Raw genomic sequence first — 15,000 nt, forward strand, 5'->3', positions numbered from 1 at the left:
AATTACAGGGTATCTGTCTGCACATTTTAAAATCTCAAATTCAATGACTTTTAAGACCTTTTTAATACCTCTCACAAGAAAAAATAATACTATTACCGGGGATGCAGGTGTGTTCCACATCGTTGACGGGGGGTGTGGGGGGGGGGGGGGGGGGGGGGGGGGGGGGGGGGGGGTGGCGAACGAAAATTGTTGAGGCTGTATACTCCAACGCTAGGAATCTAGCACTAGGACCCTGGAGCGGTTATTTTCTGCATTAGCGCTAGATTCGGCAAAGTTCGCATCACGCCAGAACAACTGAACAACACACACTTATAATAATTTAATGCCTCCCCTCATAAAATTCCAGACATTTAAAGACATTTTTAGGCCTTGAATATGGAAAACTAAATTTAAGACATTTTAACACTTTTTAAGGACCCGCGGGTACCCTGAAATTAGTGTCCGATGCGAAGACCAAACAAAAACCCACGAGCTTCATAAGTTCAGGGGTTTCTCACCCGAGTGCATTACAAGCTTTGTGGGAAGAAGAGATGAGAGTCTGGCATCCTGGGTCATCGTCAAGCTTTCCGGAGCACTGTGCTCCTCGGAGCGAGTGTCACCAAGTAGGAGGTGGAAGAGGAGGAGGTGGAGAAGGAGCAGGAGGAGGAGACCACGCAGACAGACAGGAGGCGAAGGCTGCAGCCGATCAAAGCTGGCAGCCCAGACAGACGAGTCCAACACGAAGAGGAGAGAAATATCTGGCGTCGTGACCTCCGGCCCGCGGCTTAAGGCTCTGTCGTATGTCACGGTGGACTGTCTGGGAGCGGGGGAGGGGCATACAAACGGGCTGTGTGCTGGCGCCTGTCCAAACACCTGCGGTGCGTGCACACACATGGCCAATGTGTGGTCTGCTCACAAAATCCCAAGGCCACCCTTAACAATCAATCAATCAATCAATCAAATAATTTCTCAGACCCAGCTAACCAATACAAGGAAAAACGCTAACCCTAGAGTCCAGATCAAATTCTGAGCCCGCCGGCGACGTTTGGACGAACGTTTCAAGATGCCGGTGCGATGGAGGATGACAAAGGCATTACAACTCTGTTCTCAGCCCTCCTGGCCTGTGTCAGGAACGGGAGATACAAAAGAGTCAAAGCCTTGAAACATCAAAGCAAACCACCTGCGTCCTGTCTTAACGGAGCAGGATAAACCCGCAACTGACAAGCTTTTAGCTCCCACTGCCTTCGTGTGATTTGATTACATTGGATTGTATATATTTTTAGCATGTGCTAAAACCTTTTTGTCCTGAAGACAGGAGAGAGCTTGGCTGTACACTGTAACTACACCCTGTCCACACCGTATCAGTGAGAGCATTCACTGGACTCCAGAAGTATATCGGCCGTTCACAAAAACAGGACAGGTTCTGTTTTAGTCGTGGTGAAAACTAAAGGTACCACTGAAATTCTGGGCCCAGGTTGTTCTCGTGTTGTGGAGAACTGGTTCTGTCAGCTAATCTCACACCTGGTGAGCAAGAGGCCCAAGACAGGAGCTTCCCAGGCACCTCCAACAACCCACCGCCCAACGTGCCTGCCACTGCCTCTCCGAGCGGCCCTGGAGGGTGACCCCGCACCGGGGTCACGCCGAATGTTTACACCCACATGATTGGTGGCCCTTCTTTTCACAGGAGCGCCTGGCGGACCGGTCCTTAAGATCGCAGCACTTGCATTCTTCGGCCGTTCGGCCGAGAGCCCCGTTGGATAAACACGGTAAATAGTGAGCTAGTCGGGGTCACGCTGGGGCGAGGCACCTATAAATAACGCGCCGGCGGGGGCCCTCTGGGCATTCACGTAAGGATAAACCCGAGTCCGCAGACCCGGAACAAGGGGACGCGTGCCTTGAGCGGCCCGTCTCGGCCTCGGTCAAGACAGGGGGGGACGATGTCTCTGAAGGAAGGGCTTCTCAGGGCATCGTCCAGCATCTGACCAGTGACAAAGGGACAGGGAGACACGAAATGCATGAAGCATAAGGCCGGCTGCTGCTCAAGGCCAGTTCATCATGGAAAGGGGCGACGGGCTACCAACACAGAGGGGAAGGCCTCGTGTCTACCACCCTGGTGTCCACTCACCGGCTCCCAGCAGAGTCTGAGGAATGGAAACATTAGTACGCCAGTAGATCACGGATCACCCATATGAAGGAGTTCTACTGGAACATATCCAGTCCTCCGCTGTATTTCAGCAGAACTCCATTCATCCCTCATGTAGACACTGGTCTCGGTCACCCATGTGGAAGGATGTTAAACGGGTTTTCACATTCCCAAATTCAAATTCCCATCTTTAAATGCTTGTAAGTATCTCGTGACGGTCTGTACACAACTGAGAACGATCTTAAATACAACTGTGCAAGTTCACTGGCAGCAGTTAAGGTAGATGGCTCCACTCCAATCCTCTGAATCGGATCTAGTTAAACGGATCATTACGAAATGAAGCGAATCCTGCAGTTAGTTCTATTGGCCATGACCTGACTCTTTATACACGGATATGCACGGAGGAAGCCTGTTTCTGTTAGGCTTAGCCAGTAGCACATGGAGGAAATGTGTTTGTGGCGGTGGGGGCGTGGCCAATAGTGCAGGGGCGGAGACGCAGTGTGGGTGAATCAGCGTCCACACCAGATCCAGAGTCCACAGTAACGTCTTAGAATGATGTCACTTACGGCGCTGGCCACCTCTATCTCGTAGACCTTCCTGAAGGTCTGCCTTTCCAGAAAGACCAGCGTTCCGTGGCCCTCGTCACGCTTCACCGAAGTACCGGTGACCAGGAGTTTATCGTCAGGGCTGAAGCAACAGTCCGTCCTGTGCTCATACAGAGAGGAGACAAAGGCCGTGTTTACCAGCAAAGCCCGACAAACAGAGTCATTCTTTTTAACCAATCGCTTTAATCGTGGGGGGATTATCGAAAGGTCAGAGGGTCAAAGGCTCCGGAACTTCAGGCTCACATTGGGAAGTACGAGGTCAGCCCCGTGGCCACGTTGAGGGGCTTCCTGAAGTTGCGAATGTCCCACGTCTTCAGAGTGTCGTCCCCTGCAGGAGGACGAGAGATGACAGGAGAGACGTGGACGCTGAGAGCAGTGACGGGTGCAGGGACGGCGATCACATGAGTAATGCAAGAATCAATGCTGCGTGGGGGTTATCAAAGACGTCCCCACCTCCTCCCATGTGGTAGGACGAGATGCAGAACAAAAAAAAAATCCCTGAACAACGTAATTGTCCCGGAGCATGAATCAGGGTCAGTGTAGTCTACAGGATGAGTGTTCAGAGGTCAGACCCTACTTAGCTGCATCATGGAGATCTCTAAGTGCTGACTAACTCTGCAAGAGCTGACGGCACGCTCAAAGAAGGGCCTGTAACGAAGGCCAAAACTCCCCGACTGAGGCTGCGTGTGTAAATGGGTGGAGCAGCTGGACAACCTCTGGACAGCTCAGCCACCCCCCCCCCCCCCCCCCCCCCCCCGTACTTTCATTCAGATTTTGGGTGAAAAGACAAGGCCTTTGTTCTTAGGGACAGCACGGCTTTATGCCACAACACCCACCCCCCACTCCACATTACACATGGTCGCGGTGACGCAGCGGGGACTCACCTCCTCGGGATGCCAGCGTCGTTCCATCGTAGGAGAACACGAGGGACGAGGTGTCCGAGCCGGGCACGTGGGCCTGGCGACAGTGGAACTTGGTGTGGACCTACCCCCCCCCCCCCCCCCCAAAATCACCCCAAAAGAAAACAGGAAACAGAAACATGTCAGTCCACTCACTGTACAATCCACAAGCATTTTTTTTTTACCTATGGGTACACACACACACACACACACACACACACACACACACACACACACACACACACCAACTCCGATCCAGGACCCACTACCATCGGCCTCTCACCAGGACCCTTTCACACTCCGCGGAGAGTTTGCATTTGCCACTGAAGTCGCGCAAGCACCCTTTCAAGCTCAATCATTTCAAGAGGACATGAGGTTCCCATTTGCCAGAGGGGGGGAGAGAAATATCCTATACTTGACTTCAACCTTGAAAACTACCAAAGTTTTGGAAATGTTTGGACCTTCGCTATCCCAAAACTGTTTTGATCTGAAAATAGTCTTGACTCAAAAATGCTGTCTTGAATCAACAGTGCTCACCATTGTTTACCTTGGCCATGTGAGGAGGTCAGCTTACTGACATTATCCTTTAGGCTTTATGGTGTAACCAATCAAAAATATTAACATATCATCAATCTACATTATAAAGAGTGAAATGGAGTGTGGAAAGTTCAACTTCCGAACTTTTTTTTAACTAATGTAATCTTTGCAATTAATCCCACAAACACAATACCACAAACCAGTTACTGAAAACTTACGAGAACTCAAGGAAGTGATGAAGGATCAAACCTCTTACTCTTAAAAACAAAGGACTTTTGGTCACATCAGGGTGTATAACTATTAGCACCTTAATCCCTCCCTTGACACCAGAAACAATCATCCCAACCCCCCCATCCCCCTGCAAAGAGCATCTCCCTACAGTTGTCCTAAGTGGCATGATCGTTAGCCTTTCTGGTCAGCTTTCCTGACCACCCATGTGTGATCCTACCCCATCAGCGCGTGCTGCCAGAGGAAGGCTGTGAAACAGGAGAGAGCTGGCGAACAGGCCAGCTGGAACCGCGGTTAACCCAGCCGTGCTGGTGATTTACAGTGGGCCGTAAAAGCCTCCGTTCGGGTCCGTCCGAGGCGGGCGTGCGCGTGAGCCACCGCGGGGTCGCGTGTGACGGGACGGACACGTGCCGTTCAGCGCACAAGTGGCATTTTCCCTCCCTCTGGACATAATCCATAAAACCCACGGCACGTCAGGGATTGGCCGCTTTGAACTCAGGCGAGCGTTCACTCGCAGGTTAAAAACGGCCAATAAAAATGAATTTCGGTTGCAGAGAGCGGTGTTATTTATAGCTCACTGGGTGAGACAGGAATGGCGGTTGAGTCTCTGGGCAGCACTGGGTGGAGTGGTTAAGAGTGTGTTTTGGTTTTAAACCCAACGTTGGCCTCTGAGGATTAGCAAACCAAACCAGAAGCCACTTTCACCTACTAAAAGCTGCGCAAACATGAATAATAGCTACATCATCTGTTAGTTATCAACTCCAGCTACTCGAAAAATGCAAAACCTTTTTGGGGGCTAATTTCCCTTTCAACACAACAAAGCCCTGTTACAGGAGCAAATTTAACCAGGTGCTCTCAAGACGGACAGGAAACCTCACACGGTGTCTTCTCAGCGTGCAACACTCTGCTTCTTCAGCGACGGACTGGGAAGACTCTGGAAGCGTCACAAAGCAGTGTCAGCTTTAACATGTCCCACACAGATTATACCAAACTGGTGGGCTATTTGCCTAAAACATCCGAGGTACATTATGCCTCTTAACTGGCAAAACATCTTGGGTATGATCGATGCGCATGCCAAATGATGGGTATATTCCATCCCAGATTGTCTCTTCTCAGAACCGATATATAGCACACAGCATGCCTGATCTAAGTGTAACCAGACTGCATGTATAAGACAGGAGAGATGAGGAACGTCAGGGCTTGGCAGGAGACTGGCTGGACGCTCTGCGTGATAACGGGCGTGTGAAAAGCAGCACACGACCGAGCTGGGCTTAAAAACGTATGCGGGCTGACTGAGGACCGAGGCGGCAAGCACGAGAGGGTGGGAGGTAAAACAAGACCACTACAACGGGAACGAATGAGAAAGAAGACGAAAGGGAAGAAACAGACAGAGGTGAAAATAAGCAGCTGCCTGAATCGTTGGTAAGAGGGTGTCAGTTGAGAACCAGACGCACAGACACGGGGGGGGGGGGTGTGTGGAGACCGGAAGAAAGACAAAAATGAGGTGACCGAGGACATATACACTCCCCAATATTTATGTATACGAATGAGAGAGACAGACAGACAGTCAGGTGAAAACATCCAGCTGTCTGAGGGGAGAGAGGGGGGGGACAGGAGAGAGAGACAGGAGAGAGAGAGGGAGACGGGAGACGTCAGCACTTTCGTGGGAGCGAGGAGAAGTCGTTAACGTGGAGCACCGAGATAACGGCGCCTCAGCTCTCTCTAGCAGCCTCGCTCACTCCAATCTTCTCGCCCGTTATTGGCTGCCACGCCAACGTCCTCACCCATGACTGGCTAGCCGATCCACCCGCCCCCCCTCCTGGTCCTCGCTCTTTATCTGAGCGCCTACACCTGCTCGCGCCCCCGACGGAGCGACGCCTGGCCGACGGCCCGAATCTGCCGCTGCCCGTCGCGGTGCAATCGGGTCACGGCCGCAGCGAGGAGGCCCTGCGCGGCGTGAGATTAAAGTGCCAGCCCCCTTATCTCCATGGAGCTCGCCGGGTTCGCCTCAATCTTGCCGCCGGGCCCCTTCCACGGCCCAGAGTCCAATATCAGCGAGCAATAAACCAGCCTGCCACGTTTTTTTAAACACCCCTGATTGACAGGCCCTCCAAAAGGCATTCAGGAAGTTCTGCTCAAGTGACACAGGGCTAAGCATATCAGCTTTATGCGGGACGGGTCCGGGCCAGTGGCCTCTCTGATGTCAGGATGAAGGAGCGTCAGGGTGGGGGGGGGGGGGGGGGGGGGGGGGGGGGGGGGGGTTGATGGGGGGGGGTCACGAAGGTCATGATGAGGTGATCTGGGCTGGGGGGCAGCGTGGGGCAAAGGAGGACATTTGATTAGTGTGGACGTGCCACATCCACTTACCTCCCCTGCCCTCCACAGAGCAGAGGGGCAAGCCGGCCCGGGGGGGCAGAACCCAGAGTAACGGGGAGCCTCACCCATGCGCGAGAACTCGCCAGCCAGCTCGCTCCGCCCGTGAGGAGCATCGCTGGAAGGAGGATGAAGAAAGAGCAACTGAAGGAAGAAGGTGCTAAGAGTCAGAGGAGGGTCAGCCTCCCACCGACAGGACACTCTCAGCCTTGGAAAAGCACAGTCAGAAGTAAAGGAAGACAGATGTGAAAATCGACTTTCATTTTTAACCTCTTGCCTTCGTGTTTAAGGAGAATCAGTCGTGAGAGGTATTTCACACTCCTAATGATCTCTGTCAACCATGTGTCTTCTACTCAAAAAGCTTCTGGCACGCATGGCATTTCACGAGACGTTTGCAGACCGCCGAAGGTCAGGAGGACGTCTCACCAAGCTCTGAAACGAGGACGAGGCGGAGTGTAACGCACAACCGCAGCGTCACGGTACCACCACGCATAGTCAGATCCGAGTAAATATGGACACAGAGAGATTTAGGACAGCGGGGATAAAAAACAGTGCAACAGCGCAAACGCCGAGCGGCCAGATTCGGCTCTGCCTCGTTTGAATCTTGCGTCTCAAGTACTCTGTCGGAGTATGCGGGAGCCGGCCAGACCAGACGGCCAGACACATGCTCTTCAAATACGGCACACGTCCCCACACAGCTGGTACAAAACAAGCAGTCAAGCGCTCAGTTGCGGTCAGCAAGTGATTCTCCTTACACACTTAGCTAGGGAAAAACTAAACGCAAAATAAAAAAGCGATTTATTTTGTACATTCAGATTACGGACTTTTTCTGAGTCTAGGTTTAAAGATAGATTCTTATTTTTTCATGTAAATTCTATTACGCTTTATCATTGTATTTATCATTGCATGCCCTTTATCATTGTAGGCCCAAAAGACAAAAATTGGAACCAGACAAAAATGACCCTTATTGGTAGATTCTGTACAACGCATTTGCCTTTTTGTGAGATCAGATTTTGCAAAAATCAGTACTGGAGTATTTTACATATTCTTTTTTACACACTCCCGATGAAGTAATGTCTGCCAGAGTATCTTTACATCTGCTTCAGTGAAGCAGCAGTGTTCATCTTTGCATGGTTTTAGGCTCTGGGAACGGGACGTGTGCTAGTCGTCAGGGAGACGTGCATCATTCTGTCGCCCCTGTCTACAGCAGGGCTGTTTACTGCAATCGATTTCTCAGATGAAAAGAACAGGATTGGTTGCTGGTTAGGGAGCTATTACGTTTGATGTAGTGTTAAACACAAGGGCCGCGCAAAATATGCCGCTGACGGGATCGATGAAGGTTTAGTATGCACATGCACAGACACACACACACACACACACACTTGCTCTCTCGTTCACACTCACACACATACTCATATGCGTGCGGAGCAGGAGCAGCTGCTGAGGACTGTGCCCTCACACTCCCCAATCCCCTGGGACACACACCGGCCCGTGGGGCTGGGACGTGGGGACATGGACGTGGGGACGTGGACACACGCCACGATCTCAAGCTCAAGCTTGTTGTTTTCGCAAGGGCCTCATATATCGAGTGAGTTACTGCACAACTCGCACAGATCTCCAGCGAGGTTGTGCAGTGTAGGAGGTGGGCTGAGAACTCCGCGGTCTATATATGTGAGGGACATTACCACATCGTTAATGTTGTTTGTGCTTGGAAGAGCCCGACTAGAAGGGTCTTCCCGAAACGCAACTGTAGCCAAGCCTACAGAAAACAGGCACGTTCTGGGGAGCGCATCACCAGATGAAGGCTTCAGCAGCACTGCGGGGGAGGGAACTGTATTGCCATCAGAGATTCAGCGGAGACAACGACCTGTACATGTGACCGATTTTACCGACAGGAAGTCTTAAACAGAGCCTGTTCACGTAACCTCATACCACATTAGAACATCTAACATGCCTAATCTAACATGCTTAGATTAATAAAACTTTTATCTGACAGAAAAATGGGCAACACATTAACCGAATTCATAAGGGTGTCCGAACAGTTTGTTCTTTGATGTGTTGTAAAATGGAGAAATTGCGTAAACAATGACGTCGTGTACTTAGGTAATGGATCAAACGGAGGAGCGATCTCCATTTGGAAGTGCAGGTCATTACCTGGCAACCATCAAAAAGGAACCTCAGGGCAGCGGAACGCGGGCGAATGCCGAAGGGTCAGTGAAGAAGCACGCCATCATCATCATCATTCGCCTCGTTCAACCGACAGGATCATCTGGACTTCAATCAAAGGATCGACGAGGCCGTCATTCATGCTCAGAAGAAGGCCCGTCTGACCCCGTAGCCGCGGCAGAGATCAAGACCATCCGGCAAATTGATACTGTCTGTCTGCGTGTTGGATGGTGAGTAATGTGTGGGGGGGAGGGTGGTCACTGACATACGGGAACTTATCTGGTCTATAGTGGAGCATCAAGGGCTGACAACAGAGGAACATTCCAGACAGCGTGTGCCTCTTTCTTCAAGTCAATGGTATATTTACTCAGATCCGGAACGTGGAGTGCACGGAGTTGGAGAGACCGGATCTCTGTGGATCACGCGCTGGCAAAAACGCTCGAATGTCCTGATCCACAAATGTCCTCTGGCCCTCAGCCGTCCCAGTCAAACATCAGCGAGGGGGCAGAACGCTGGATAACCTCCAAGAAGATGGGGCACAGGCTTAACCCAGGCTCTAGAGACGCAAGTTGATCTTCCCGGCTCCCAGGGGGGGGGGGGGGGGGGGTGGGGGGGGGTGGAGGTGGGATGTTGGTTAAATATTTAGTCTGCAAGAACAACCTGTAATAAATTACAGGTTTTTCACTCAGTCTCTCTAGGTCAGCTGTTACAGTTGGAGCCATCTGGGGGTCTGGTAGCCATGACCAATGCGGTTGCAGAATGAATATCGCATTTGCATTCATACGCCAGCTCAGTTATCTGTTTACACGTACAGAATATCATGTGTACCACAACATCTGCCCGAGGGCCACGCATTTCATTAATCCAGACATTGGTTAATGTCCACTCAACACGGCCCCTTTGAAACACGTTTTGAATTTTTTTAAATCTTCAACATAGAATATATACACACATGAAACATGCTGCATTGGTGATTTGCGTATTCTTCTATTGTCCATATAGCGCTGGCCCTAGGCCAGCCAGCAAGGAACGCAAGAAACCTGGGACACCTTTGACTATCTAAATAGAAATAACTTACAAGCATTGACACAGGGTTCTGGAGAGTGTTAAAGCTGAGCTCTTAAATCCTCTTTAAATAAATACGCTGCAGGGTGAGCCTCTGGGCAAAGGTGATGGAAAAAAGAATTGCTCAGGTGCATGAGAAAAGCCGGACGACGCTCGGACGCGCAAAGCGGACCCGAACGCAGCGAAACGCTCGCACGAACGAGACGAAACGGCAACGAAAGGATGAAAGCAACACCGTCCCCCTACAACTCCTGAGACAGCCGTGTCTTCTGTGACTTGAAAAGGCCCATTGGCAACAAAGCGGATTACGTTAGCGGGCGAGCAGATAATGTGATAAAGCCATTTGCCGTGCCCTTTACCCAGCGTGCTCTGCCCGGCTGCGGTTACACGCACACTCCTCTCACTGCACCTTGTAAGCTGGGGCGACAGGGGGTGTTGGGCAAGGCCCATATGCTTAGAGTCAACTCCTAAACACTCCTGAGCTTCAACTCCTAACTCTCCTGCTACAAATGAAGCTTACACCCCACCTCACTTTTCCTGACGACCACAACGTCAAGACGTTTCGGCCGAACGCCGGCTCTATTTTGTTTTTGCCGAGTTTGTTTGTTTAGGTGGGAAAACCTTTCAGAGAACCGCTGGAGCCACGGGAACGACGTGGATGGAAAGGTTTTACTGTCGCGCCTTTACACCTTTCGGTGGTGAGGAGGTAGAAACGTTCTGGAGTCTGTGGGGAGCAAACTGGCGGAAAGGAAAACAAAACCATGTCAATAACAGCCATGGAGGTTGTCATAACAACGTAAGATGAGATTAACAGTGATGGCCGGGGCCGTGTGCAGCTCCTCGGGCTCCGAAACGCGCTGCGAGGTTTCTGTCTGCTCCACCACTACCACAAAGTGAAGACTGAAATCAAACCGAATACTTCATAACGTTGTGCAGGTTGCAGCATGACAGCTGTGAACGAGTCCATGACGGACTGAGGCAACCCCCCCTCTATCAAACTCCAGCCTCTAGTGGATGCGTCACCGTGGTTACACCCTCCAGGCCTTGGACGCCGAGCAGACCTCCGTCATCGCGAAAGCGTTCCAATGGCTCAAGGGCGACCGTGGAGCAGGCCGCACCGAGGACATCGACTCGTGGCCGCCTGCACGGGCCATGGCAGGAACTCGAGGCTCTCGCTCGCTCGCACGCACGCGGACCGATCTGCCTTCAGCACCGAGCACACACGCCGCCCGTTTGCGCGGATGGTAGTCGGACCAAAACGCAACGCCGTGGCCAACACACATAGCGCGACGGCCGGGCGGAAGACGAGGAATGCAGCGTTTGATTGTTCGTAATTAGCTAAAAGAAAGAAGAATGGAGCTCACGGTCAAGTACAGTCAGGCGTCTCGTCTGCTCCACGCCTCCCCGCACTCTTGACACTGACCTCTGACCTGTCCAACCGGTTTTCCCCCTACACGGTTCTTTATCGCAGCTTTGAAGAGGACACACTTCAAATGTTTCCTGGGGCGTTTCCACCTTCGGCCTGCGGCAGACATCAACAGCTCAAGGTGCTGCCCAAGGCCCGGCCACCCCCGTCCCTCTGACCTCCATCCATCCCGTTGGGACTCAGAGGGGGCAGGTGGACACCCAGGCGGCTTGTTCAGGGAGGACCACCACCACCACCACCACCACCACCTCCACCTCAGCACACCACAGGGGTCCAGCCAGCATCACCACGACCTCGTGCTAACCCTCCCCCACACACGCAGACCGACCTCTGACCCTGCTCCAGTCTTCACCAGTCAGGTCCTCGTTGACCCCGTGCTTCTACACGCTTGGGCTGGCATGACAGCCCCCCCTACCCTCTAGACACACACACACACACACACACACACACACACACACACACACACACACACCTCCCACAGGATGAAACCACCCCCCCTCGAGCAACTGCCTAAACCACTTAAACGTCCTGCTGTGGTGCAATAAAAAAAACCCAAGAGCGCTGGGACTAGAGGGCGGGTCAGGGGGCGGGTCAGGGGGCGGGTCAGGGGGCGGGACGACTCACGCTGAGATTCCTGTCCCAGATCTGGATGGTGCCATCCTGGCAGCCAGCGGCGATGAGCTTGCCGTCCCGGCTGTAGGCGCAGCAGGTGGGCGTCACCCTCTTGCCCTGGTGCGAGCGGGGCTTGAAGACGCTCTTGTGCTTCTTCTCATTGTTCAGGTCCCAGGTCCTCACGGTTCTGGTGAAGTAACACACGACACGGTCGTCATGCGGTCGTCCACGCAGTAAACCGTCAAGCAGCCGCCTGCACCTTCAAACGTTAAAAACCGCTGAAGTCATTTTCAAAGTGGGAAGCGGTAGATAAAGTGAAGTGGAATTAAAAGAGCCCATGTGACACAAATGTAGTCACGGGATTGGACGGAAGTGTGTGCATCTGCTGCGGACCACACTGTGCACCATATCCTCCCGCAGGGCACAACACGACCGCTACACACACCGCAGGCCCATCAGGGCCCCTATTCGGTGCTGCTCAAATATTTCAACGCAGTGGAGCTGTGAAGGCAGAGGCAGACATGAGCGAGGGAGGGAGAGAGAGAGAGAGAGCGCGAGAGAGAGAGAGAGAGAGAGAGAGAGAGAGAGAGAGAGAGAGAGAGAGAGAGAGAGAGAGAGAAGGGGAACAGTAGATCAGTGTGACAGGCATATTCGAAGGACCCATGAAATTCCAATTTTCTTCTCTACATCTGTTGAACACATTACAGCTGCTGAGGGTGGATAAGGGAGACAGCAAGGAATAAAAACACACAGCGGCCACATGCAACTTAAACGAGGGACAATAAAGAAAGAAAAACTCTAAACATCAACAACAACAACAACAACGAGATGCCAAGGCGGTGCGTTTCCCAGACGGCGACGGGCGGCTTTTTCGGCGTAGGAAGCTGGCATACTTGATGCGGCGTGGGCCGCTGTGGTGACTGCCAAGAGAGACTGGTGCATGTGTGTGGGGTGTGTGTGTGTGTGTGTGTGTGGGGAGGGCTGAAACAGCGGGGCGGCTCTATTTGGGTCAGGCCCCTCAGGAGCACGGCTGTGACGGACAGGGCTCAGCGAGGAAGCCGGAGGAAGAGTCCCCGGAGCCGAGGGGGTTTGCGCCCGCCCCCACGGCGGCCCAGGGAGGCTCCCATCTCTCGCTACGGTCACAGAGGCACAGCAGACATCTTGTAAGGTTACGAACGGTGTGCAAACGGACCTCCGTGACCATGTAACGTTTGCACCTTTGTCTAAAAGCACGACTTCTTTTGGAGGGACCCTGGCACCTTTGTCTCGCAGTCGGCTCAGTGCTACACGGCGTCTTTTCTTCAGAACAGTAAAAGTGTTAGGACATCAGGCCGAGCGTGTCCGAGTCCTCCCCTGGGCCTGACCCCGGGGGTCAGAGGGTCCTCAGAGGAGAATTAAAACGCTGATGACGCCGTCAGTTGCCAGGACCAGATTCCATGACAGCCACGTACACAGCGTGTTTAAAGAAAGAGGGGACACACACACACACACACACAAAAATACCGGGAAAGGAAAACAAAGTAAGGGAAGGTTCTCCAACAATGGCGGGAACACAGCCGTGGGAACAGGCAGGCACCGAAATGCAGAAAAGCAACTGCAAATTTGTCGAGGCTCTAGAATTCCAGATGAGAAGACATTAACGCACTGGGTGTGCCACGCGGAGTCTTTGCGGACATCCACCGCACCGTGTTGACGAGGGCGGTGGGCGGAGGGGTGTTCTGAGAGCTTCTGCACAACAACGGGCCCACCTGTCCCCTCTGAACTGCCCCATGCTGGTTACAGAGAACTCCCATACCAGCCCCACCATCCCCCACTGTCCACAGAGCACAAGAGAGGTGCAAAACATGCATCTTTTACACACACACACACACACACACACACACACACACACACACACACTTATACATTTATATATTATGTCGTTTAATTGCAGTTTTGAAGTGCCTTAGCAATTCCGGTGTGTGCAGCTGTAGCAGGGTGAAGTGAGTGTGAGCAGCAGGTCTGGGGTCAGGTACAAGTGTGTGTGCCCACCGGCACCTTTAACCGTGTTAACTCTACCCTGGGGGGGGCATGAAGTCACGCGTGAGAGGTTTACAGGCTAAGGCAGCCACGCACACGTGAGCCCAGAGGTTTATGCCCGACGGGGGCCCCCGCTGTCTGGCGGAGGTCTGGCGAAGGAGCCGCGGGAGACGGGAGTGTTCGGGCCAGTTCCCCAGATGGCCTGATAAGGAGGGCGGTGTAAAAGGGAGGCTGATCAAAGCAGAGGGAGTGTGGGGAACCCTGGAGCGTGTGTGTGTGGGTGGTGAATATGGGGAGAAGCTTCCGTTGTGTTTTAGAGGCCTTCAGATATAAGCAGGGTGTGTGGAATAAGGTTGTGCAGACTGAGGAGATTCCTCTAATGTGACACTTAAGAGTACCCCCCCCCCCCCTCCCCCGTCAAAGTACATCCTGTTTTACGAGGTTTACCATGAGAGCTTGTAAACGAGCTGCATTCAAGATGGACACGCGCGGACACCTCTCCTCCTCCGTAGAGTGGGAGTGGAGGCGGAGAGTCGGGTCGAATGGTATGCGTGTACTGGACAGACACGGAACGCTTCATTTGTGAAGCCGGGATACAGTTTCCGCAGGCCTGGCGTCCCCCCCCCCCGACATTCCAACGGCCCCGACGAGGTCACCTCCATGGCCGTTTTGGAGCTGCGGTAGCGCGGGACTATGGGCTCAAAAAACGGGGGACGTGTCCAGCGGGACAGCTGCGGTATGTGTGAAATGAGCGGGACGTTAAGCGAAGGCGATCTGTAGCGGTGAAGAGGAATCGTCTTACAGCAGCGGAGAGATGCGGCATGCGCGTGAAAAGAGGCCCTTCCATCAAGAGCAGACACCTTTCAACGGTCCTAAACAACCTGAAGATATCTTCCCCCCTGCAAGGTTTACGTCATGTGGTTTTTTTCCAACTAAAAGTCAAAACCC

At 52.8% G+C, this 15,000-nt stretch overlaps 1 protein-coding gene and 1 long non-coding RNA gene across 2 annotated transcripts in view; both read right to left on the reverse strand.

The window, feature by feature from the left end:
• Positions 1-15,000, reverse strand: part of wdr70 (WD repeat domain 70) — a 33,669-nt gene that overhangs the window by 6,793 nt on the left and 11,876 nt on the right. Inside the window, exons 10-13 of the mRNA XM_077020770.1 lie at positions 12,046-12,220; positions 3,612-3,711; positions 2,971-3,055; positions 2,689-2,827 (exon numbers count right to left, since the gene is read on the reverse strand). Coding sequence (XP_076876885.1) covers positions 2,689-2,827; positions 2,971-3,055; positions 3,612-3,711; positions 12,046-12,220 — 499 coding nt within the window. The remainder of the gene's footprint in view (positions 1-2,688; positions 2,828-2,970; positions 3,056-3,611; positions 3,712-12,045; positions 12,221-15,000) is intronic.
• On the reverse strand, positions 3,822-6,620 carry LOC143526110 (uncharacterized). Its single transcript, XR_013133821.1, has 2 exons — positions 6,089-6,620; positions 3,822-5,798 (listed from the first exon to the last, which is right to left on the reverse strand). It is a non-coding gene; the product is annotated as an uncharacterized LOC143526110 (long non-coding RNA).

Source organism: Brachyhypopomus gauderio, chromosome 10, assembly GCF_052324685.1.
Source record: "Brachyhypopomus gauderio isolate BG-103 chromosome 10, BGAUD_0.2, whole genome shotgun sequence".
Taxonomy (NCBI): Eukaryota; Metazoa; Chordata; class Actinopteri; order Gymnotiformes; family Hypopomidae; genus Brachyhypopomus; species Brachyhypopomus gauderio.